Consider the following 27,699-nt stretch of genomic DNA (forward strand, 5'->3'; position numbering starts at 1 on the left):
GATCCAGAAACATTCCATTTAGGATTCTTACTCTAGTCATCTCATATTCTCCTCTAGTATGATAATGTGTGACATAAATGTTTTTAGACACAGTTTTCTACTGTCAGGCTTCCCTCCAGCATGCAGACAAAGCCAAAATTATCTCTTGAAACCCTTGAAATACTTTATTTTGTAATTTATAATTATATGCTCCAGTTAGCTATCTTGTATGAGATTCTTTGCAGAAATCACTTAATTGAACATTTTTTTTAATATATAATTTGTAGTTGTGTTACTCTTGAAGTAAAGATTTACAATCTCTTTAAATTACAACCTAAAGCTATCCCCAAACCATTTCATGCTCTTACACTGCCTTATTCTCTTTAAAAGCTTGTTTGTTTGGTAGTTGTATGCTAAAGATCTTTAACAATTTTCTCTCTACTGTTAATGTAGGTCTTTTGAAAAAAGGAATTTACTTTTTTTTTTTTAATCTTTCAAATTTTTTCCAATCCCAATCACTCTCCCATTACTGTGTATGGGGAAACATAGTGTTTATCTTCTTGTCTGCTCCTAAACCAACAGAAGATGACTGGGTGCAGTATCTGCTCTCTTTCTTCTGAACAGAGGCATAGCTTGCTCATTTAAATCTGTAAGCCAAACACCCAGCCACTTTCAAAGCCAAAACTCAGATCCAGAAGGCCATCCTGAGTTTAAGTCCACATCTGGCACTGAACAGTACAATGTCTGAGTACTGAAGCAAGAAGTAGTTGATATGTTGAGAACAGGGTTTCACAGATGAATTTTTACGGATATCAGCACTGAAGGGTGCTGGCTGTAGGCATGTGTTGAGGGGAGAGTTATTTGTGGAAAAGAGAATTTCATTCGTGTGATAAACTGAATTTTTGGCATTTATTTCCCACAGTGCTTACTTAAGCATTCCCTCTCCCATTACTTAGCCCATGCCCTTTTCTGGCTTTGTATCAAACATTGTTAAAGGCTGTTGATTCTCAAAAGAGTCTTTGAAGTGGCTATCTTCTAAAGAGCAGGCAAGGATATTTTTCTGTAACCTTTAAGAAGTAAATAGAGGGGGGTGATGATCATGCATAGAGTGAAAAACATAGCTGCAGATTGATAGAAAGTAGTGCTTAAGCAAGTCATAAGAAATTGTATTTATTTATGATAATCCTACCTTGACAAAACAAATACTAGGGGTAATACCAAAGTTTTATGTATTGTGTGAAACAACTCTTCCTGTTAAATTTGTGATTAAGAGCTTTGAAATAGTGGAGGGATGGGCAGTTTTAAACGTAACTTTGCTATTGGTTATACTGTATGCAGATATAAATGGTACAAATAAAAGCATGTCTCCTCCTGTTCGGTTTAATAGAAAGAGCTCTAAGAAATAACTGTAGATCATAATGTTGACTTTACAGCAAAGGAGACATTACATTCTAATGAAAACTCTGCCATGAATCATTTGTAATTTGCTCAATAATAATTTACACATGGCTGCACTTTATTGTGTTGAACAGAATGTTATCAGGCTTGATGACCTTTAAGTCCTCTTTTAAGTTAGGTATCTAAAAATGTGATCTGCACTCAGCAAGGTCTCAGAATTGCTTTTTGCACTGGGCTTTCAAATAAAAAGATCCGCAAAGACACAATTCATATCCAGTCTGTGAATTGGTAGTCCATTTTAACATTTATTCTTAGTTTTGTGCATAAGTCTGATATTTATTTTGTTCATGTCAAATTGTAATGTATTGTATTAGTGATTAAGGAGATGGTGCAGGCTGGAGACAGAAATGACAGAGACAACACAAAATGTTTCTCTAAGAAAAAGATTTTAGTAATATTAAAAATAATAAGAAGTATGTCAACCATATATAAGCTGTTTGGTAGGATACATTAGTAATGTACCAGCTTCATTTCTAGAAAAAGATACTTTGGGATAAAATATGTTCAGCTGTTGAAAATGGCAAGCTCTTTTGAAAGTAAAAGTGATGCTCCTATCTGTGTTGTCAGAGAGAGCAGAGATCCTAGTACTATTTTTTGTAACAGCCATGGACTCTAATATGCAACTAGAAAAGAATAAAATTAAACTCACTCTTCTTTTGGGTAGAGCATCATCTTAGGCCTTTGGTATAGTTAGAATCACTGCCAGCTTTGCTGAAAGCAAAAGACAAACATTACAAATCTCCAAATTTAATTTCTCTTATCAGAAGCTTTTTCCTAGGATACCTTAATCGTCCTTCTATGAAGGCCCTCTATTTCTTTGCTTCCTACTTGAGGTGAAGTCTAATGGGGCTGAACTCAGCTTTCCTCTTCTCCTCTGAAAGCTTAATTCCTTCCCTGCCATGCCGCAGCAATATGTTCTGACTTGGTTAAGCAGCTGGACTGCTGTGACCGCAGGTTGCTCAGCCAGTGTGACCTCTCACAAGAATTCTCCAGCCATTTCACTATTGATATTAAATATATACACCTACTCAAATAAAGAGGTATTGTCATGGCATTATGGAGGTGTAACTTAAGGCTCAAGAAAAACAGGATGTGTACTTGTTTTCTGCATAATAATTATTACCAACAGAATAAGTTCACTGTGGTCCTCTACCTTCCCCCATGAAGAGCCATATAGATCGAGGTGAAAGAAGGAAACGCATCTTGCTCAAGACTATTCCTGTTGTCCAAGGATCTGCTTGTTGCTTATTTCAATGCTGTTTTATGTGCATTATACTATTAACTAATATAAGTGTATTAGCCATCTACAGTTTGATAGATTATTGTGCTACCCTGGCATTTGGTTTATTCATCAATTTGACTTATAGTATTTTGGCATGCAATCGCATGCAAGAAAGCCCAAACATTACATCCCTTTTTAATTTTGTTCGAACTATTGTCATAAATTAAAAGGCTGGAGTTTTGTCATCTTTAATAAAAAACCAAGCATCATCAAATGAAAATGTAAGCTAGATAGCAAAGTAAGAATGGAAATAATTCATCGGTAATACAATTTCAGGGTTCTTTTTAAGATACAACATCTAACTGAGAAGTTATAAAATAAAGGTTCTTTCAGCCTTAACAAGATGCTCAAAAATACATTTGTAATAATTTGATAAGTCTGATTTCAGATTAGTATTCCCAGCATTCTCCAGAAGAGCAAAACCAGGAAGCAAGCTTCTCTTTTAGCCTGTAGTTTCTCCTATTCATCCTTGGGCCAGAAAAAATGCTACTTACTGATTATTTTTTCAAGTTGAACATTAACTGACATGTAAACATCTAATTCTGACCCACACAAACATACTTTTGATGCAGTTTTGAAATTATTTCTGTTTGGAGATTTCTTGACTGTTCCTGTGTACTTACGCCATCAGATACATATTGTGGACCTAATCTTTATACTTAGCACTGTGGCCAAGGGAATTTGTATAGTCTAGAAACAGTAACTCTTCCCATCAGCCATGTTCCTACATGTTGGTAATGCCTCTCTGTTCCCATTACTCCCTTTATTATGCCATATTTAATATGCCTTTATTAGGATTCAAATACTTATTTCTTTCTTATTTCCTCTGTGACTATGTGCTAAAGACATGTCAACACTGTATGCCCCTTTTATTATGAATCAGATTTTCCCTGACCTCATATATCCTGAAGAGGTGCAAATAAGTAATATCAGTAGTTGTTTTAATGAAAAAGAACTCTTCAGTAATTTTTATATCAAAACCAGCAGAGAAAACAGTTTTCTTCCATCTGAGTATCAGTAAGGAATAGACTCACCTCACCTAAAGAGTAACATTTATCACGTAGATACCAGTGTTTGAGTTAACTCTACATTCTCTTTATTGGTAAAAAGGAATAGACAATTTCAGGACACAATTCATCTGACCTGTTCTAGACATCTACTTGAGAATAAGATGAGTCCAACTCTGAAACTATGTATTTTTCCCATTATAAAGGGAACTCAGGAAGTCTTGCTCAGACATAAATGTCTATATTTGGTTAAATAAATACCACAGTAGGTATCTCTGGACCAGACTTTCATAGATATATGAAGTTGCTTGTATGCTCAGCATTGAGATGTTCATGTGATTCATATAACTCATTTAAAAGTGTCATAGGTGAATAGGAGCCTGAGTGTCAGTGGAACTGTGATTTACTGGTGCCTCTCAATTTCCACAGTGGTTCTTTTTCATCTTAGTTTCATAACCCTTCCAGAACTGAGTGGTACAATGTCTAAAAAACTTTAAAACCCTGAACTTTTGTCTCAAGATAGATAATTTGCGTCAATGTAGGAAAATATATATCGCCTTGCTCACTAGTAAAAAGTGGTGGCACTTAAAAAGGGTAAACAGGGGGTGGAAATAAAATGTGCTTTTTAGTTTCAGTATTTTGGATAAATACCAATAAACAAAGTTGATAGTTTGCATAAGTATTATTGAAGTCCAATAAAGATGCACCCTCAGCTGGGTTAATATATCATGTCACTTACCTTGTCCAGAGTTACAAAGCTTGCTTCAAGTAAAATAAAATACGTGGGAAGCTGATGAATGTACAGAGTTTTCTTTGGATCTGTATCCCGTGAGTTATAATATATAGATTATTAAACATGGGGGCCAGTTTTGTACCTTTACTATGCTGTGCCACACAGATTACCAAGGTATTCTGTGTTTTAGTATATGGTCACAATCTTACAATCATTAAACTAACTGAGCTGTACTGTCTAAGTTTTCACATCTTTTAGTCGTATTAAAACCAAGCATGAGTCGCCTGCCTCATTGACACTGAGTCATTTCCCTTTTGCTGACTGCCCCTGTGGATCTAACTTCATTGGGGTTACATAGGCACAATGTCCTTTTCTACTTAAAGGTACCTAAATGAGCCATAAACACAGTGTTTCAGCTTCCTTGACTGCTTTAACTGGTAACAGAAAGTGCTTCCTCACCATTTTTTAATTTGGAGTAATTTTCAAATAACTGCTTTAGCCAATTTAGGTGGAAGCACCCTGAGAGCGGTTGAGGGTATCGTGTTTTCTGGACATACTACCAGAAAAGAATTTGCCTATGCATCTTCCCAGCAATAGTAGTAGTACCCCCCCCCAGTAGCTAGTTACAAAATACAGACATGACTAACCTCAGTACCTTGTCCACGTTCCCTATTCTCTACCAGAAATGATGTGACCTATGCATAGACATTGGCATTTGCAGAAACCAGAGCGCCTATTCCCAGCTCTGGATTGCTTCAGTCTTTCCCTGGATTAGCCTAGATCACCTCTTCTGCCTAATTTGCAACCGAGCCCAGGTTCTGTATCAGCACACGGGGCCACGACTTTGTCCTGCAGCTGCACCTCATCTCAGCCCTCACCTAGGATCCACCAACTGCCCTGGCACTGACCCAGTGCCCCCAGCTGGCAGGTCACCCTTCTGATTTGGGAACTCAGCTGCATCTGAGGTACAAACCATCAGTGATAATCCTGCTCACCTGTTTATGTGATGATCCTCACCCTTTGTTCCACCACAGTCTGGAAGGAAAGCTCCTGATAGGAGCACCAAGGGAGAATTCCTGTACTGTTGTGCAATGACAATGTTTGAAGGTGGACATCTACTGCTTCCAAAGGCTTTTTAGGGTCTGTTTCTTATCCTGGAAAGAGAAGAGGTGTGTTTCTGGTGAGTGATTTTCTTTGTCTTGCCTGTCTCACTGCAGTGCTCTGGACAGATAGAACTTCAGCAGACTGGAATTACAAAATCCAGACACTTAAATGTTTCTTCTTTTTCCTACTTGGATCTTGAAAAATCTCCAGTTAGAGCAGATTTCCTTCTAATGCTGGAGACTACTTTGGGAAATTGTTCTGTTTATTTATACCCTTCCTTGCTCCCTTCTTCTTGTTCCCCTCCAAACTCCTCTCTTCCCTGGGAAAACAAAACCAAAAGAAAAATCCAAAGTAAAAAATAAACAAAACTCCTATCTTTGTTTGACAACAGCTATCTCTAAGAATACTTCCCAGGATTGTGCTGTATTTTTTGGTTTGGGCTTTGATTTGCACAGGAATTTCTCATTATTAATTTACTGTATTTTAAGAAGGTATTTCCTTTTATTTCCTTTTTCTTCCATTTGTCCTAAAGGAATATTTGGGAATCATGTCTTCAGTTCATTAAAATGAATGTGTCCTGATGAATAGAAACTAATATGTTACGATGAGTACGCTTGAAATACTCCCTTTCAGCTTATGTCTGCTTTATTTTGGGTGAAACTACTTAACACGAGACGTGCTGTGGAATTACCTGACTTGAGGGAGTTTAAATACAACTAACATCAAATATGCATCTCCTTTTCCCCTCAGTGTTTCTCTATTTATTTAAATCTCTGTGTCTGTGTGTTTCACCAAAAATAACAACGCTCAGGTTGATAGAGTACAAATATTCAGTAGCTGATTAGTGCAGTATTTAAAGAGAAAGTTCAGCCAGTAAATATCTGTGATGTTCTCAGCAGGAACCAGACAACTGGAATTGCTGATAGGAGTCAAGGGAAGAAGTGCAGTTAATAATTTGTAGATATTTACACCTTTGCTGCCTTCTTTCACGGTACAAAGGCATTAGTGAAAGTGACAGAAGCAAGTTATGAGCCGTTTACTTGGGCTATCTGGAGGGATTTAATCTCACTTGGGTCATGGAGTTGAATTCTCTGGGAATTGGTGTTACCGTGATAGGCTGTATCTGAAGGCCTGGAGTGCAGAGATAAGACTTTAAGTCCAGCTGGAATTAGAAGCAATAGAATTAACTGGATTGTAATGCTGTAAACCTTTTGGTTCAGATCCTGAAATGCCTCTGGATGGTAGTTCAAATCTCTTCCAGATGGAGATTTGGCTCTGGGACCTATATGCAAGACAAACATTAGCAATGTCAAGGACTTTTTTGGAGCATGCAGAGTAAAATCAGCCTTACATGGTTCAGCATGCTTTTTGTTGTTGTTGTTGTTCAGTCTTACGGTTTTCTTAATATGGTGGGGAGGATGGTTTACTTGTTTCAAAAGGCTAATTTTCCACTTCACTGGCACTTACATGTTTGTTTGTGGTTATTTCTTTTAAAGGAAGACTAGGAAAGTGTTTGAAAGGTCATTGCTTTTATAACAAATGAGGCAAGGCGGAATATAGCTGGCATATGCATATCAATTTGAGATAACGGGGATTGCTATCATGAAAAACATAAAACAGCTATAAAGGAGCTGTTAAGGTTTGGGTTTTTTTTGTTGTTGGGGTGGGGTTTTTTTTGTTGTTCTCCCTCCCCCCCTTGAGTTAGCTTTTCAAGGAAATGCTTTAAAATAATGGATTCATGGAGACGTACCAACACATGCATGTTTTTCACAATGTAGTGGATTTTCTGTGATCATACAGTGTTCTTAGACAAAAGTGACAATGCCTGAGTTGATAGGCTAATTCTATACTTGCATTAAGGATGAGAAGTTAATTGCAAACCATGATTGTAAAAGACAACAATTTGTTTTTCTGAGCTTAAAATCAAGCAGTATATAGGAAATACAGTCTTTAAGTCTGCTGAAGAGAAATAAAATTCAAGTACAGAGCTGATGATATTTTATGTTGCTTGTTTGTAATACTGACAGACAATACTGGTTCAGGGATTTATTTTTATTTTTTTAAGATCTGAGTAGAGAAGAAATCCTTTTTCTGATTTCAATGGAAAACATAATCCTATAGCAAGAGCCAGTAGGACTACTTCAATTTTTCATTTTTGGAATTTTTTTAATTTTTAAATCAATATTGTTGTTGATGTTGCTAATTTTATGCTAAATTATGGATTATGCTAAATTTAAAAGTGAGGACTTTTCAATAGCTCTGAGGAAATGTGAAGGAAATCAATATATTATGGATTTAGAAACTGGTGGGCAATGAGAGAAAGTGTTGTTCCCACAGCTACTCAGTAGGCACATGAGAGCTCTGAACATAAGCCCGGTTTTTCAAATCCCAGTCCAGAGCTATTCCTATTAAATATTGGACTCAAACCCTTTCTATAATACAGTAAGTTGATTACTATGAAACTGCAATCTTCTCTTTCCTGTTTGTAATAGGATTGTGTCCTGTGCTTGTGTGACCCTTTATCTCAAAGGAGTTATACCTGATGGGAGTTTGTCCAATGCAGTGCATGGATATTTGCACAGTGTAATTAAATGCTTATGAATGATTATCATGCATAATTGTATATCTGTAGTCTATGTGGTGGCAGCACCAAAGGTCTAGAGATAACACTTCTTTTCAAAAGTATTATCCCACCTGAGGAGGCTTGGAAGAATGTAGCAGGTGAGAGCTCAAGAATCAGAGAGCATGAATATGTTCTTTACTTTATCTTGTTTAAATTTTTAAGGTTTTTTTTCAGATCTAAATGTATTGGCAAAATGCACAACAACTCAAGAATATTTGTTTGGTGTTCCATCAGTGTGCAAACTTGTAGAAATTGTATGAGAGGAAAACTTATGACCATGTATTGACAATTCAGAAATAGTTCAAGTGGAATTAATGGAAGGATATTGGTATGAATTAAAAGAAAGGTAACATAACACTGACGTGTAAAATAGCACTCTTGCTGTATACTAGAGTTGTGTGTATTTATAATATAACATTTTACTGATTTTTTTTTTTTTGGCTGTTACTGGTATTCCAAATTACTGAAACTATGAGAAGAGACATTAGATCCTGTTTGAACTTGCTGCTAAAAAAAAAAAAAAAAACCTTCAGGTGGCAACTATTTTATAGCTTTTCTTTACTTCTAGGTATAGACAATTAAAGCACCTCATTAACTTGAGAGATAGGGGTAAAGCAGGTGTATGAAGATGACAGATTACTTAGTTTTCCTCTCATCCAGGAAGGATTCAGTGTATAAAACCTTTAGGTTTTCATCAGAGGTGTTCACTGTGTAGTATCTGGTATCAATTTTTGCAACAAGGAGATACTCCACTACATTTTCTGGTCTACAGTCTGCACTCTGTTGAGGTGATAGGATTACATGTGCTTTATCTTTGCAAAGAGAAGCTATTACCTCAAATTATAATTTTCTTGTTTAGAGAGTTGCATTTTGGGGCTATTAGTTGCTCTGCAGATGTAGTGTCTGTTCAGACTAGAGCAGACCAAAACCTGAAATAAGGAGCATAAAATAACAATGAAGAACAACAACTTGTACTTAATATAGAAACTGAGTCTTGGAGAAATGTATAAGACCTCGAATGGTGGAACACAGTTATAAAGAGCAGTTGCATAGAATTGAATGGTTGGGCTAACGCGTGTGTTTGAGGAAGTTTTGCACATTCTTGTTTATATATTGTGCTGTACTGCACATCTATGTTCTGATTATAGTGCCGGTTCTAGATCCTTTTCATTATTATAACTAAATTTGTTATAGCTAAGCCTGATGATGATAAATAAATAAAAAGTACTGATTAAGCCGCTGCTATGGGCACTGAACTGTGAATTAGTCGTAATATTAATTCTAGTTAATCACCTCAATTTTGTTTGTAGTCATGGTTTACACTGAGCCATAAGCATGGAAAACATCATAGTGATAGTTCGAATGTTAGTTTGGCATTACAAAATGCCAAACATTTAAATAATATATCTGTTGTCTTTCCCTGTGACAAAAGAAACAGATACTAAAAGAGATTGCAATAAAAGAAAAGGAAACTGTCTTCAGAATAAAATGTAATAAAGACTGTGGAAATGCAGATTAGTTTGCAATGACTGTCAAGCCAATGTAGAAGTACCCTGATTTTATATCTGAGGGCCTACTCTTTTCTAAAACTAAGAAATGGTTAGCATACTCGGTTTACAAGTGGTCTTAGCCTGAAATGGATTCAGTAATTTGAATGCAAGTCATAACCTCCATAAATGAAACAGATATCATGTGTACAGAACTAAAATCTTTTACTGTTCAGAATTTAGTGGAAATCTGAAGTTTGCCATGAAATTAAATGTATTATGTAGCTTCTAGATGATCTATCCTGAATTATGCATTTCAAAATATCTTGATAGCAGTCACTTTTTAAAGTAACCTATTTCTGTACATTCTGATGCTTGTGAAGTGACTTCAAACATACCATCCATGACTGGAGAGTTACACACTTCATACCAGAGAGTATCTCACTCTACTATGTGGAAGGAAACCAAAAGCTAAATCTAGGAATGCACTGATGAGCCTGAAACAGGGCGGGTGCAGAGTGGAGTTATCCAAGTGATGCCTTTCTCAGTTGCCTTTTAAATTTGTGGGGGTTTGTCTTTTTCAGAACACTGGAGCACAGGGAAATTCAATGCTTATGCCTAAAATTTCTCTTGTTTAAGCAAATCAGCTCCTAGAATTAAATGAATGACTCAGAGCAGGTATAAAGAAACAAGGCATTTCTCTAACTTAATCTTCTTCAGAGTCTGTTACAGTAAGACATTCACAGAGATCACCTTGTATGCACAAACAGGATTGGGTTGCTACAAAATTCAGGTGGTGGGGTCACCCCTTACCTTTATGCAGGGGCCTTCTCAAGAGCTTCTGTCAGAAAATGGGAGAGTTGGGTTCAAATGCCCCTTTAGCTTGAGCTGGTTCACCTTTTCTGTGATTTAGGTGAAAACCATAACGATTGACTTGAGGCATTTTCTAGTTGTGCCAATATGTAGAGAATAATTCAAAATAATTCAAGATTCATGCACAGACAAAGAGAGAGATGGAGATTAAAAAAAACGCTGAGCTGCAGTCCACTGCTGTAGGAGAAGAAAAGGCCTGAGAATTTTATACTTGATTATAGCAATATACCTCTGTGTTATTAAATCATGTTATGCCACAAAAATGATCAGAGGGATGGAACACCTCTCCTATGAGGACAGGCTGAGAGAGTTGGGGTTGTTCAGCCCAGAGAAGAGAAGGCTCTGGGGAGACCTTATCGCAGCCTTCCAGTACTTAAAGGGGGCTTATAAGAAAGATGGGGACAAACTTTCTAGCAGGGCCTGTTGTGATAGGACAAGCGGTAATGGTTTTAAACTAAATGAGGGTAGATCTAGACTAGATATAAGGAAGAAATTTTTTATGATGAGGGTGGTGAGGCACTGGCACATGTTGCCCAGAGGGGTGGTAGATGCCCCATCCCTGGAGACATTCAAGGTCAGGTCGGACGGGGCTCTGAGCAACCTGATCTGGTTGAAGATGTCCCTGTTCATGGCAGGGGGCTTGGACTAGGTGATCTTTAAAGGTCCCTTCCAACCCAAACCACTCTGTGATTCAGTGACTGTTTTGGATCAACTCCTCCCTGTATATGTAGTACCTTGATGGCAAAGGCAGAATCCTGAACTCTGCTCTTATGTCAGATTTCTAGAGGTTAGACTTCTAGAATTTACTGGAGATAGCTACAGGCAGGTTTTTTTAAATTAATGCTTGTATACTTCAAGGGATTTAGCATAGCAGGTAAGATTCAGAGAAAATTCAGGTACCACAGTCCAAAACGGGTTCTTAGCTAAGGGATTTTCTGCTGTGAGAAGAGGTCCTGTACTATCTATCATGCAACACTGGAGCAGCAGTTTTATTTCATAGGGGTGAATGCTCCCTTGTCTTTATTTCCTGCGTACATTTATTTTTTTAGTGTTTTGGTCTCTTTTCCTACTTTTTCTTAATTTCTTCCCAGGCTGTCGTACTAGCTGCTCTCACTGGCATTTGCATGCTCAGATGTCTGCCTGCCAGCCGGGGGTTCTGTGTGATGGATGGGATCTCTCATAAAGCTTTCATTGACCTGCCTGGCACAGCCTTAATTCTTTAACACTAGTTATGTGCTTGTGTAAAATGCTTAAAGAATCATCTTTTCATTTCTTTTTTGTGTATTAGTAGGATTGTGTTTGGGGAGAACAAACCAAACCAAAACCTAAAAACAGCATGCTTGCAACGTGACCTTAAATTAATCTTGAATGAATCCAGATAATCCGCCTGATGCAGGGTTGCCTGTATTTCTGAATAACTAAAATAAAGATGCACTCACCTGTGAATGCTGTGGTGGGTATGTAACATTTACAACAATTGTAACACTTGGAAAAAGTAGCAAAGATGGCAATGTTATCTAGTTGTATTTTGAAAAAAAAATATCTTTATCCTATTACTTTTCCTTTTGGAACATAGGAATATTGTTGCTGAAATTGGTATGGTTTTGTCTTTGAGGGTTTCTGATTATGTGTAAAATCAAAAATGGACTATATAGTATCTGAAGAAAATAGATTGCTGTAGTGTGTAATCTTGATTTTACAGTTTTATATAACTGTAGTAACTGAAAAAATTGCTTGAACACCTTATGAAGTTAGTCACTTTCTGGTGGCCTTTTTGCTTTAGGCCTTTGTGTTGATTAGTTGAGAAATTTATTCTTGGTAAAAATGTGGAATGGATTCAATTTTATTTTTTTTTCTCTTCCAGTGAATGTATCTAGTATCCTCAAAGCGTGGGTCTTTCCACAGGAATGGGAGACAGACCCTTTGAACAAAGTAAAAACAGTGGAAATAAGGGCGCAGTAAATGATAACTCAGAGAGGGGAAGGGAATAGCAGGAACATGTAGCTAAGGGTAGTATCCTTGTCATATGGATCTACCACAGCCTGAGTAGTTGATCTGACGTTGTCTCTGGACACGTTGTCTAACGGTGACTTAAGACAGTGAATTGATGAGCTGATGGCTTTTCCAGGTATTGTCTATAACGGGAATGCTCTAGCTTCATCTTTCTGTCAAAAGATGTTTTAAAATCCTTGTCAAAGAAAAATATTTAAAATGGAACAATGTGACATGCAATTATCGCACCTGAATTAAATTATTACTGTGGAATGTTCATGAGGCTTGGATTATTTTCATTTTACCTCTTTGGTTTATTACCTTTCTTTAACTACAACTCAAGTTAATTTGAAATACAAGGTGTCTAATTAGCATTATTAGGAAAATGCTAATTGTTGTCCTTGGCATGTATATTGGCTTATTTTAGATTTTGTATTTTTGTGTACTACTTCATTTAGTTCATATATTTCCCATGCAGACATAGGTTATGATTCATTTGAATTGCGAGACTGTCAATATCTTCTCTGCCTAAAAGGTATGAAGTTGCTTAAATGTTTCTCTATGACAAAACTTAGATTAAATTGTTTCATGTTCCACATGAAATTATAGTTGTAACAGGGAAAAAAAACCCCAAATCCCTTCACACAGAAAATATGTCTGCTACCTACCCTGTTCTGAAAGAGTCTCCTTAAGGAAGGAAAAGTTCATCAAAATCCCTATTGTGAGTTACAGAATCACCAGCACGTTTTCATACCAAATTTCAAATATGTTTAATGAATTTTAACTCTAGCACCCGGTTATGGAGAGGTGAAAGACATGAGGACTGGCTACGAGATCCTGAAAGTGCTTCACTTCTGAATGGCTGACATTTCCCTGGAGCTCTCTGACTGGAAGGGGTTGACTTCTTGTGTGGTTAAGGGATAGTGTATCCTTATGCTAATTACTTTTTTTTTTAATTGTGCCAAGTCTGTCAGGGCGCTGAGGGCACTGAACAGGCCTCAGCAGCCCCCTTTCGCCCTGTATGGAGCTGTGGTGGGGCTCCTGGGGGGAGGCTGCCTTGGGTGGCCCTGGCCCTGGCAGTGCCTGGGGAAGGAGGGCCTCCTTAGGCCTGCTCCTCCCAGCCCTCAAAGTCCTGTGGGACAGTGTCCATGCGCTGCGGGCAGCTGCCATTTTAAAAAAGCTGAGGTACAAATTAAGTTTTAATTCATATTTAGTCAGTTTACAGCTTGTAACCGTGACTGGGGCTGGAAAGGATAGGAACAGAAGCGGTATTTTGGGTAGACTTTGAAAATTGCCTGTGCACTTTCTGATTTCAGCCAAAAGCCCTTAAAACACGGATGAATGATTTTAATGTAGAGAATTGTAGCTCAAACAACCGTGAATATTCTCACTCCTGTTGGGGTGTGCTCAGCTCGGCCCAGAAGAGGGATGTGTCTTTGAGGTTTTGATTTCTCCCTTCTGTGAGCTCCTTGGGCTCGTGGTGATCTGCCCACTTCCCTTCAGCAAGACCCCTAAAAAGTCACCACAGCAGTAACAGCAACTGAAGCCTGAGGGTCTCTTTTTATTTATCTATCTATCTAATTCTGTTTCTGGATATACTGACCTCAATGGGATTTGCTGGTGTTAACACTTGTAACTGTGGATCGTTTTTTTTGAATGCTATAATTTCAGTGGGCACAGTAGATACATGACACATCTAGAGAATTACATATATTTTCTCCAGTTCTGTTTTCTTTCAATCTTGAAAAAGCATTTAATGTCATCCAGAGAAAGAATAATATATTTTTGCATTTATAGATTAGAAATCATTAATCTGACATTATTTGAATGGCATTTGGTGGTTTGTTTTAGGAGGCTCTACAACCACTTCTTTCATAGTTCTCTCTCTCCCCCTGCCCTCCACCCTCACACCCCCACACACCCCAAAAAAATGTTTAATGACATTCCTCTCAAGCAGTCAAGCAACAGCAGGACTTTTTCAGTTCAGTTTCTCAGCTGCATTTGTATTTGAATTATTTTCATTCTCTCTTTGCCCCTTTTTGGTGGGGATGCCCCACTGAAGTAACTGTCCAAAAGCACATTATGAATCAGTTTTTTGCTAATATAAAAATTGTTCATGCTGGCAACACAATGCATGTTGTAAAATATTACTGATGAAGACCTGACTCTGGAGACCTTTATCTTGGGTGTCTTTGTATAAACCTTCATTATTTAGTTGGGGTCAATGGGATTACTCTTGCAAATCCATGTCCTGTAATACTATATGAAAGAAAAGAAAGACCAGAACTTATTAAAAACATCTTATTAACAGGTTTTCGTTTGGTGTTTGGTTTTGGGTTTTTTTTTAAACAAAGATACCTATGATAAGAAAGAAAAAGTAATGATCAATAAAATAACATGATGGAAATTATTTTTAGTATACTTACCTGCATTTTCAGTTACAGGTTTCTCTGATCTTTGATTTGAAATAACTAGCATGCAGGAAATCTTCCTAATTGCACAACTGTGAGTGGTTCAGCAAATTGTCAGCTACTTCATTTTGGAAGAGTTACAACTATTGACATAAAACTGTCAATTTACTAATTAGGCTGGGCACTCTGAAAGGAGAACTTCATCTCTAAGATACCACTATAAATCAAACCAGTAGGTTCAATCCCACAAAGACTTGAAACATGTTATTAACTCTATTTCAGTATTATTTCTTGTATGACTAAAGCTATCCATGCGCTTTATTGATTTCTCTAATGACCAAAGTCAATAATAACCAAAAGGTTTCTTCTGATGGATTCTTTAATGTGCTGTGTAGGCTAAGTACTTAACTCCAGTCCTCCCATTCCTATTCCACAAACCCCTTTAAAAGTAGCCCCAAGACTAATTTAGTAGTCTTTTCTATACTGTACTCCCTGCTGTATGGGAGATTCCATGTCAAAGTCAGTCTGTCGTAAATTGGTTAGTTTTACCTGCAGCGAAGTGTGCTGTAGGAGACACTCTTACTGCTACTCTGGTATGACATGCAGAGTCACGTCATTCACAGTAGCATTTATTAAAATGTGGGGTGTAGGAGAGAACAACTCTCCTGTGTGATTAAATAAATTACAGGTTGCCTCCTACATCCATCTATCCTATCACCCTGTCCTAGTCAGTTGGCATCAGTCTTGGCAGAAATGTGAAAAAAAAAAAAAAAAAAAAAAAAAAAAATCATTTTGGAACAAAAATTGCTCTCTTGCTGCTAGAAGTGGCTTTTGTAGGTCTGTAAACTGTGGGTAAGCTTTAACTACCTCTGCCTTTGTGATAAGCTTTGTGGCTAAGAATAAGATTTTTGGTTATAAAGGTTGCCAATCTGGCAGTTTTTACCTCCGATAGATTATCTAATGTAATAAATTTTCAAGTATGGTAAATAGAACATCTGTAAAAGGCTAGCAAGCACTTCCTGGCTAAATTACTAGTAATCTTTTCTATAAACTTCATTTTTAATTTCTCTGGTGGTGGATGCTGTTAGGCTGTGCTTTGGGAATTTGGAGGAATGCATTTTGTGCTAAACTGGATGTTCCTGTTCGTAGAGTTTTACTTAGGAACAAAATAATAATGTCTAGATGATATCTGAGCATTCAGTAGAAATGTAGCATGTGTCTTATTTAATAATCATAGTATAGTTGTATTAATAATTGTCCAGGTAAAGAATGCTGAAATAAACATGGAGCTTTATATGAATGTTGTGATTCAAATAGATTAATTTCTTCTGAATTGAAATGAGATCTCCAATGTCTTTGCTATTAGAAACGTGCCATACGAATCTTTTTTGCTGAGTCTAATTGACTATCACTCCTGTAACAGCTAGATTTTTCTTAGTAAGTGCTTCAAAATATGATCAGATTGCTCTCCTAAATTAAGCCTGTTAAGAACTTACAAAACGTGGATCAGTGCATCTAAAGTCTTAATTTTTCATCTCCATTACTGCACTAATAAAGTAGGATTAAAGCTTTTATTTAAATGTGCTATATCCATACGATGCTCAGAAGAAATTATCTAGCATTCAGCAAAGCCACTCTAATGACAAGTGTAGAATGTGAAGAGCAAATCATGTTCTGGGTTAGGGATGCTGAGTAAAAGTATGAATGCACTGGCTTACCAATAGTAACATCAGGCTTAATCAATACCAGTTTGTTTATCCAAGAAAAAGCCCTATTCTTTCTTCCTTTTCATAGACTCTAGCCTTTGCCCAGTTCCTTGGGCACTTATCACCTGCTGACCCTTCTCCAGCCTTATCCATCTGTTCTGAGATGTTCAGGACCCTCCAGGATCTGACTACGTGTAGTTGTCTTGTAAGTCACTTGCTCTGAAATATTATAGAGGTAGCATAATAAGAATAAAAGTCTTGGAAGGTGCTAGATTTTAGAGAAGCAGACAAGCTTTAGTCAGGTGGTGCTGAGGGAAGCAGCTCTGATGATTTAGTAAAAATGTCTATGCTGTTGTAGGAAAATGTGCGTTCCCTTAAAATTATTTTTTTAGGCTGAGGTGCTGGTATTGTGAAAGCGAGATCCAACTTGCATTGAGAAGAGTAGAAGAAAACAGCAGCAAAAAGATTGTATCATCTTGCTAAGATGGGTTAGGTTTGTGACAGTAGGTGGGATCTATGGCTGTTCATGTAATATTCATCACCTGTGTTAAGCAGTGTTTGCATATGTATGTTTACTGTCAGAATACATCTTGGTTCCTACTGTGTCTGGGGGACAGAGCTGTCTGTCTGTACTGGCACTGGAAACAGTGAATTGTGGTAGCTTGGTGTGGATACCCCTGTTAGAGTGGCAAAAAGGAAATCAATTTTTATTAAGTAATCCTAGCATTTTGGTGAGCTTTTTTGTCTTATTGCCTCAAGATACTAAAATCATGCTGAGGGTGGCACCATACAATGGTTAGCTCTTCAAATACTCGTGTAGACAGGTCAATAGCCATCATTTTGCAGAGGAGTCTGAGTGCTCACATAGTTTGCATTAGATTTAGCATTTTTTCACTGGCTTGTATGCTGATTTTTTTTTTAAACCCTTTCAAGTACCTGCAGTTATTTCTTACATTATTTTAAAAATCCTTCTGCATTAATACTTGTCCCTTGGTTGGGTCATTTGCTCAACATTTTAATGATTTATGTCTCTCATGTAGATATTAGTAGGTACAAAGATGTGTTTTAATGATGTTCTGCTGCATATTGTTCACTGGGGGAGAATATAAAGCAGAGAAAATACAAAGCATTGAATACATGGATAGTTTCCAGCCTTTTAAATGATTCAAAGTCTTTGATGAATCACTGGTTTCTATTGCTGACCTCTGCTTCTGACCTTTCCCTGACTTCACAGGTCAACAGTTCTGTCAGCAACTGCATTTTGAATAATTTGTCATCTGAGATCTCTAGATAGTATTTCTGTTCTCAGAGATATTTTTTTTTAATTTTTTTCTTTAAGTGGTTGTGGACCAAAATTCAGTTGTGGTTCTACACTACAAAATCAGATCTTGGCTACTGGATGGAAAGTGTGCGGAGAGTAGAGTGTGCTGTCCCCTGTACTGGGCAGCAGTACAATATACTGGTGGAATGTACACAGGTTTCCAGTACTTCCCTCCTACATTGGAAAAAAACACCTCAATCCTCCCTGTTCTTCATACGCTGCATAGGAGCTTCAGTTCAAATTTAACATGCCATTTCCTGACTTTTTTTTTTCTTCTGTCTTCCTCCTCAAAAAGGGAAGGAACAACTACCATACACACGAAGCATAAAAATTCCCATACCTGATTATTTGGGAAATACTCAGCTACATTTGATGTAAGTTTTTTGTATTTGGTGATATACTGGTGTTCTCTCTATTTCTTTCTTTAGTCTGTCATTTTCCTATTTATACACTGGAAAAGTCTTCTCCGATACATCCATTTTAATGCATAGCTTTCTCTGTGAGCCATTTGGCTGCATACAAGAGGGGCAGTTGCATTAATCTCGCAATCAGAAGGCTTTGTTCTTCTCACAGTGTGTTCTTGATTAGTGCAAACTAATAATTACAAACACTACAGCATGCAGTGTTACAACACCACAAGTGATTGGCTGGCCTGCAGTTTGACAGGCTTTTCTTAGACTCGGGAAAGAACGATACAAAAATTACATTTCAAAGTGTCTATCTTGCCAGAATTCCTAATTTTATTTTGATGCAATTATAGCAATGACATTTAGTAGTGCTGTTGCTAAAGAAACATTAACATTTTGAATACACAGTGTTTTTCAAGGTCAAATGTCTCTTGCTATTTTTTTTTGAAGGTGGAAAACTAAAATTCTCAAGCACACTAAATCTTTTAGAAGTGTATTACATTATCATTAATAATAGAATACAACCCTGAAGAATGCCAAGCACAGATGTGGGAAAGGAGTTTTCCCCTTTCTTACAAATTTGGAAAGCGAGGCATAGAATTTTATAGGATTTTTTGTTTGTTTGGGTTTTGGGTTTTTTGTTACTTTCCCCCCCACACACTCCTCACTGCCAGACAGGCACAAACCCAAGATACTTTCTGGTCCATCTTGGATTTTTCCTCCTGGATTAATTTGTCCCTTAGCAAGTCAATCTGACTCTTGCTAAAACAAAGAGAAAATACTGTTGACTTAAAGCTGGGTCTGGTCAATGTTATCAAAAGAGTTAAATGCATCTGTCTGTCTTATAGGTTTTATGCCTGTCATAAGAGTTAATGTAAAGAAGTTTTGGACAGGGTGGGGTTTTTATGAAGGAGAAAATATGAAGTTTTTTAGCTACAGTGCAAGTGAACATCTGAGTAGTTGCTGATAGTGTGTATTGTGCTACTAGTTCCCTGTGTATATGCTTTTAGCAGGCCCTAAGTGGAAGATAACGTACTCTTATTTCAGAGAGTTGCTTCATGCGAAAAGTACTCTTGTATGTGTGAGAAACGTTGTGAGGAAATTATTGCAGAGAGTGAGAGCACTGTAAATTCACACCATGCCGTATAGAATGCTAGCTTTCCCTTGTAGATAAGACTTTAAGAGGTGACCACAAAATTCATACTATTGTTGTTGTTATTAATAAATAAAAAGATATTGCCATATTAAACATATTAGGACCTGATCTAGTGCTAGTTGTAGCAGCTGAATTCCAACAGTAGTCAATATTGCATCAATTCCTTTCTGTTCTGGTTTCTTTAGGGATGCTTTCTTGGCTACATTTTGCAAATCAGCTGCTTGTTTCTCAACTACTGTAAGACTGTGGCATAATCAACATAGTGACACTGTTTCAAATCCATTTTTAAATATGCACTTTTCTAGAATCTCACTCAACCTTATAAATATTCCTATGCATGTTTTCTTTCTTGCTTAAGAATTACTATGCCTTCTTACATTTTTGTGATTATGGACCTAGACCTGCAAACTATTGAATACTTGGGAACCTTTCTCCTGAAATAACTTCAGTGAAGTTAAAGGATTAATTACTCTAAAAAGTTTAACTTGAAATATTTTCTTCTTATGAAACCAAGATAGTTAGTACCAGAGTTGATAACATATACCTGTGGAACTGCTTCTACAAGACTGTTTTAAATTATCTTAGTCTGTAGCAATCCTGTGACTATTTTTGTGTGTGTACTGGCATAGCATCATTAACTTTGAGAATCTCATATTAATCATGCAAGGGTGAAGTAGCAGGAAGATTTACTGTTGATGTCATTTTCAGGACCAGGAAAAAAGTGCTTGTGCTTGGGGTTTGGGTGGGTCTTGTTGGGTGCGTTTGGTTTTTTTTAGGGTGGTTTTTTTATGAGTGTTCCCTCCTGTCCCCATCCTCTCCCTGCCCCCAAATTTTATAAAGCACACTTGCTTCCTATTTCTCATGCTTTCTTTCTAGTATCCTTTTCCCAAGTGTAAATTATGTAAGGATTATCCAAAGAAATACAAACCTACTGAATTCCTCTAAAGTTGAAAAATAAATGTTCTAATAAATATATGCTAAGAAATTTTAATATGAAGGAAGAGGGATGGATGTTAAGGAAATGTTAACTTGCTAGTCTTACTGACTTTTTAAAGACAAATGAGTTACACGCTATCCTCATGGAGGGAAATTCAAGGCCTGAAAAGGGAAAAAATACAAGACTTCCATTAATAGCCAGTTGAGCAGACGATGATAGCAAATCTAACATGCTGGGGAAAATCAAAAGCTTAAAATTGTAGGAAAAACAATGATAATGGGATATTTAAATTGCTTTCATGTAAATTAGGTTAAGTATCTTGTCAAACCATGATCCCAAGAGTGAACTTTTAGACGCAGTCAGGTTACGTTATGGAAAAGTTGATCAAAGAACCTGCAAGAGAAGGTAATGCAGAGGACCTGATTTATAATGTTAGTAACAAAGACCTATTCTTTAACAATGACTGTAATATATTTACATTCAGCAACTTCCCAAAATCTGAGCAAGATGCAAGTGTTGTGCTTAATTTTTTCAAAAAGAGAAGCCAAGTAAGGGTGCTTATTGAGAAGAAGCCAGAAGGAGCAACTAAAAAGAGTTAAATCTTTGGAGGGGATGTGGAAATTATACTGGAATCAAAGATTATGTGCACAGAAATTTAAGGAGGACTGAACAGAAGCTAGCATGACTAAATTGTGGGGGTGAAAAAGAAAAAGGGGGTTTTTAGAATCAAGGATGCATCTTTCAGAAATGGGTAAAATGAGTAATGAGACAAATTCAAACAAAACAAAACCCCAGCAAACAAAAACCAAACACATAATTCCAGCATCTTAAATATAAAAATGCGTATTAGGCAAGCAAAAAAAAAGTTTATAACTTGCAAGCAGCAGAAAAACTGTTACTGAGTCCTTTTGAAGTATAACAGCAGCAGAAAGTGTACAAGCCCACTAGATGATTGCTATATAAAACAAATACTTGGAGAGGATGAGGTATACAGCTGATTCATCCTTAGGAACAAACAAATGGGTTTGGTATGGAGGAACCTGGGAAGTACTTACTAGAAGCCCCTATTAGGATGCATACTTCACCTGCTGTCGAAGTGGCAGATGGAATTCAATGTATGTTAATACTAGGTGATGTGCACTGGGAAAAAAACCCCAAATTTTATATATACATGACGGATTTTGAGGTAACTCTTGCATTCAGGAATGAGATCTAGGAGTTATGATAGATAATCCCACCAAAGTGCTGCCTCAGTGCTTAGTAATCATCAGCAAAGTAAATTACATTTTAATAATTATTTAGGAAAGAAATAAAGAACAAATTCAGAGATACCATCTTCCCATTCACTAGTCCAGCACATGAGTAAGTCTTGTATACTGTGTGATGTTTCTCATATTCTAAAAAGATAGAGTAGAATTGGAAGAGCTACCAAGAGAGTAAATACTTGGTCAAAGGTAAGGAACAGCATCTATATGAGGAATGGCAAGGTAGATTACTTTTCTTCCTGGAAAGTAAACTATTGTGAGAGGTATGCTAGAGATCTGCATAACCTTTGGTAGCACGGGGAAAAATAAAAAACTGGGGGAGCGTTGAATGAAACTTTCAACTACTGAGGTGAAAACAATTAGAAGGAGGTGGTTCTTTACACAACACCTGAAGGAGGTTCTGCTGTTCTTCCTTCAAAATCTCAAGAATGCTAGAGCTTCATAAGAGGTCAAAATTCACTGGAATAATTGATGGCAAACTTGATTTTTAAAGTGTTTGAAATACTGAATTCAAGTTTCTTTTTTTTTTTTTCCCACAGTTTCAAGTACAGTATTATTAATTTATACTAGGTACACACTACTGCAGCTGTTTTTCTCCCAAAGAGTCAAATCTACCAGTAGTCACCCCTGTGTCTGCCTGCAATACAACTTGCACATGTTCAAGTTCTATTTTACCTATCTCAAATGCCAGCACTTCAGCTATGACAGTAGAGAGCAGAGCTCAGTGCAGACCAAGCTGTTTCACTCAACTTTTCAGATAGGCTGGATCAATCTTTTATAGCTAAGTTCCTACTACTAAGTGAGTTCAAAGCTATCTCGGCTGTGTCTGCACTCTGCTGAAGAAATGTGTCATACAGAAGTAAAAAGGAGATGGATCTAGATGTGGTACTGGATTACTTTGTAATCCAACTGTGATTTAAGTAGGCACTAATTTCACTAATGCAGTTAAAACTCTTGACTGCCATAATTTCTCTTCTGGGTAAAGTTTTCCTGTTATTCCTGAGTAGTGACACTTTTGCAAATGCTGAGTAGTCCAAGTAGCAAATATTTTAATTATTGATACCTTCTTAGTTGTTTATTTCTACAATGTATATGGATATCTGTAAGCTTCATATCTATTTCTCAGATTAATTTTTTTGTCTACAAATTAAATTTTAATTGGTATGAGATTAATATTAAAAGAGAAGACTTGCACTAATGTTATTTAATTTTTTGTGTGCTGGGAAATATTTTTATAAATGTTCCTATATATGCCATACATATAAATACTCTTCTTTGATAGATCATCCTGTTAACCACACTATTTTGCAGTTGTGAAATAATAATGCTAATAATTTAATCTTTAAATTTACTCTGAGTTTTGTAGTACGCTCATAAATTAACTGTTTATATTCAAAATGTCATAGCAAAGTTGCTAAGGATTTTCTATCAATTTTCTTTCTGGGTTTTTATGTTGTTTTTTTATTAACAATGACTGACAAATCTTGAAGCTAATGTAACTGTCCAGGAGTCTACTCACAATTCTCACTTCACATTTTCATTATGTTGTGTTATAGTTAGGTAAAGGCTTTATCTGCTGACAAGAAGTCTAATTTGTTTACAGTAAACATCAAAATTCACATTAGCAGCCCATGAAAACAGAAACACATTTCAGTAAAGCTGGAGCCATTTAATAGTTAAACAACAAAATACAGAAAAGCTACTTAATCTAGTCTTTGTTTTACATTCCAGACTTTCTAACTGTGCATTCTACTTCCAGCTGTTGTGGTTTTTCCCTTTTTCCCCCTAGTCAGCTGCAGGCCAAGGTGTAAATAGTGTTGAACCAGAAGATGAGTCTTTATAGCTTTTTTTTAATCATAATTAAGTAAGTGCCTGTCTTAAGTTGAGAAAATTTTACCTACTGTTTGACTCCTGTTCACAACACTCAGGGTGGAGGGGCTGTATGTCCTGTCAGTGACTGAGCTTTACTGATGAATATTGTCATATAATCTGATTGGACTTTTTCAGCGTAAACATGATAAAACTGTCTAGCTAAAGTCTAAAAGAAAAGGGGGTAGGAAAAGCAGCAACAAAACCAACTTATATATGTTTACTTATTAAGTAGATTAAAGCCTTCATATGCTTTGGTTTTATTTTGAAGGGTCCATCTTGCTGGGATGATGTGCTGATTCCCACCAGAATAAGAGGTGTTTGCCAGTCCCCAAGGTGCAATGGAAACATAGCGGTAAGATTTTGTCATGTTTCTCCAAGTACTGTGGCACTTATAAGAATAACTGTTTGTAGCAATTCTAACCGTATGAGAATTGCATAAATGAATGTAAATTGACATGTATGATACACTTCAAAAGAGCTGTTCATCATCAGATAATATATCTCCCATGTTTAGGAAAAGGGAGGAGCTTGGTCAGTTGCTGCTTGGAATGAAGGAGGAAATAATTTTATGTCATATCTTTAACTGAAGTAGAACTCAGATTTCATAGGTGCATAGGTTAAATGCAGAATGTAATACTTAAATGTTTATGTCAATGCTTATTTCATAGTTATTGTGTATATATCAGTGCCCTGAAAGCTTCAAATTTCTATATCATCTTGCATATCAGATCTTTCATATCAGGTTTTCAGGCTTTGTCCACAGAAGCAGATTCTTCACACTGATTACTTTACAATCTGTTCTCCCACATGCTCATCATTGTTGTTTACTCTAAGTGTTTCTTGAAGTGACATAAATTAAAAGCCTGAGTAAGAAGCAGCATAGACATCTCAAATTCTTAATGAAGATTTTTCAAAACATTATTTATGTATACTTATATTTTTCATGTGTTGGAAATTGTTTGATAGGTCTTAGAGTTACTTCCTTCTCAGGAAAAAGCTTAATTTGAGGTGTTTCTTTGGGACATAGCTTTTAAAGACAAACTCAAAACTTTGTACATATGAAAGGATTCTCTTCATCAAAGATTTGCAGATTGGGACAACATAAGTGCTTTTATTCAGAGGCAGTCACCTGCTCTGGTGCAGTCTTCTCTTTATCTTCCCTAGCAAGACAGTTGTGAAGTGGTGTGTCCATGCAGTTCCATAGGTGTCTCGTGCTTAGCCACAGATGGTGTCAGAAAATATTTTATCTAACTTTAGACACAAAATGGTTGTTTTAACAGCATGGGATATATGGCTGTCTCCACGCACAGCCAACAGAAACTGAGGTTTTGCAGCTTTTGGGCTTCTGCTTCTCTGTGTGCTCCTTGTAGTAGGGGCTCAACCACTCTCTTCAAAGTGGCAGGTATTAGACATTCAGGTACTATTCTCTCTGCAGTACTGAGCTCTGTTAGGTGTGTAAAAGAAAGCACCACTTTGCCTCTGGGCAGATTGGCTGTAGTCTGCCTCTTGTTATGCTTCAGGAACTACTCTAGTTGTAAGAGGGTTGACTGCCTGACTTAACTTTTGCTACCTGTTTGTTGTCACTGTGCCACTACCATCACTGGGGAGAAGTCTTTCTTGTTTTCACTTCTTTCTTTAAAGATGATGCAGGAAAATGAAGAAGATAAAACTTGCTTTTGACAAGGATGGGAGTCTCCTTGGCACATATCCAGCTTGAGCCCTTATATACAAAATCATCAAGATTCTCAGTGATCAAGATTCTCAGTCTTGTTACCTTTTGAGACTCTTGGAACATATTTGACTGATCTGCAGCTACCAATTAACCACTTTTGTTACCCAATCTGTCTGTGAAAAAGGTACTGAAATAATGCCACTTTTGGCAACCCTGCTTCCTGAGTTACAACACATTCCCTTATTGAATCAATTAATTTTTTATTTTTTTTTAAGCAGAAAATGGAGCAACATACCTTCCTGGATTTGTGGGTTAAAAAAAAAAAAAGGCACTGACCATAAAACTGAAATCTTAGCTGGCTAATATTGTGGCAAGCAACCAATAACTAGTCAAGTAAGTCCCATGACTCCAGTTGCTGTCAGCGTCTCTGGCCAGTTGCATACTTAGCAGGGCCAAGGTTTGATGTTATCTTTCAGTAAGGCATCACTGAACAAAAATCAGGAGTCATCCTATTTTAGACAGACATGTTGCAAATGCAGCTTCAGACCACCAGAACTACAGGCATGAGGCTGTTATTGGAGAAATGTGCTGTTCCTTTATTTCTAATCTGAAACATTTTCCCTTTCTATCAGCTACAAACCGCTCCATCCAGTGCTGTTAGAACTGAACCAGACTGGGATGCAAGAACAATCCTTCTTTTTGTGATCTTGAACAAGAATTGCCAGCAATATTGATCTAGTCATGAAAAATTAAGTCATTAAAAAAATTAGTCAGATTCACTTCTCTACCTATCCAGTAGGGAGCCCTGCACCAGATCTTTGAATTAGTGACTTGTTGAGGTCCGCTAGTCTCTGAAAGGCATCCGTCTTGTGTTTTGGGGTGAAGTTTTTTTCAGCCTCAATCACTGTAAAAACACATCTTTACTTCCTAGGAAATCTTCCAGTCCAAATGTTTAAATCGCTGAGCCTTTTGGTTTGTCTTGCCCAGAGTTGGAAACAATAGAGATCCTATAGATGTGCCTCCAGGGATTTGTCACTCTTTCTTGCTCTGGTAAAGCAGTCCAGCTGTTTGGAAAAGAGAAAAAATAACCTGAACTAATTCACAGGTTGAAACCCCTAAGCTGTTCTTGGCTGTTAAAATCTTTGGGAGACTAAGTCACATTTTATGATTAAGTATTTGGCTTTGCATTGTCATGACAAAGTTTGTGCAATTATATTTTGTCTGTCTCAAAGAGCTCCACAGTGTACATGCTTCTTTACAGTGATGGATAATGAAGAAGCTTTAAGACTGTTAGTTGTCCGTTATCAATGAACTGCAAATACTGCTGTTTAAGCAAAGCAAAAAAGATTCCTCCATTGTTTCTCCCCAAGACATAAATATTTTCCTTAAATATTGTTTTTCATCAGTCTCCACTTCTCATAAACACCACTTTGCAACATCCCCTCAAGAGGCAATGTGGTTTTTTCCCAAAATGCTAATTTGTATGTATTTTGATGGAAAATTAGTCTCTTGCAAGAAATTATGGACTATAATTCTTTTGGTTGCAAATATGAAAATAGAGTAATTGATGATATTAGAAAGCAATAGAAATCAAATTTCAATTTAGTTAAATAAAATTTATAAGTGATTGGCAAAAGATATAATGAATATCTTAATGATAAATGCACTGTGACTTGATATGTGTTCCAATGTGCTCACAAATATGAAACATATCTGATTAATTTTTGTGGGTTTGCTTGACGTAAACTAAATTGAATTTAAATTTTCATATGATCTGTTCCATGTGCTTTATTTGTGATTCCAACTACTTTTGAGCTTGGAGTGAAAAACAAAGCAAGTGGTTTGTGATTTGTTATAGTCCATAATTATGAGCAAAAGAAATACAAGAGAAATAAATATAAAAGGTTAATGTTGCAATTGTAGTGTCTTAAAATATGACTGATTGCTGACTGAGAAATTGGAGAGCCTGGAACAGTGCATATCAGTCCCCTGTGCTGCCTGGGGGACTTCCCCACAGTTTTGCTTCATATTCATTTCAGTTACAGGCTTTTACCCCATAGCCTAGGCTCTTGAGAAGTTGTGTGCTCTATCTAGAAATACAAAAGCTTACAAAGACTGGTGAAAATGGGGTCTGAACGGAGAACATGGATCTTGAAAAGGTAATAAGCAGTGTTTCTTTCAGAGATTTAATGTCAGACTACTTTATGAAACAAAATGAATAGTCTAGTGCTTGAGAAATAGTGAACAAAATACACAGTGTAAGCAAAGCAGACTCAATGTTTTTTTTCACATTAATTACAGTCTAGCAAAAATAATGCATGCACTCTGAACTTCTACAGCTCCAAAAGGATGAAGTTGGTGTGGACACTTATGTTACTGCAGTTGTAGAATGCTTGAGTCACTTTTATAACAAA

At 36.8% G+C, this 27,699-nt stretch overlaps 1 protein-coding gene across 1 annotated transcript in view; it reads left to right on the forward strand.

Annotated features, from left to right (window-relative positions):
* PRKN (parkin RBR E3 ubiquitin protein ligase) overlaps nt 1-27,699 on the forward strand; it is a 767,561-nt gene that overhangs the window by 353,367 nt on the left and 386,495 nt on the right. Inside the window, exon 5 of the mRNA XM_069786113.1 lies at nt 23,882-23,965. Coding sequence (XP_069642214.1) covers nt 23,882-23,965 — 84 coding nt within the window. The remainder of the gene's footprint in view (nt 1-23,881; nt 23,966-27,699) is intronic.

Source organism: Haliaeetus albicilla, chromosome 7, assembly GCF_947461875.1.
Source record: "Haliaeetus albicilla chromosome 7, bHalAlb1.1, whole genome shotgun sequence".
Classification (NCBI taxonomy): Eukaryota; Metazoa; Chordata; class Aves; order Accipitriformes; family Accipitridae; genus Haliaeetus; species Haliaeetus albicilla.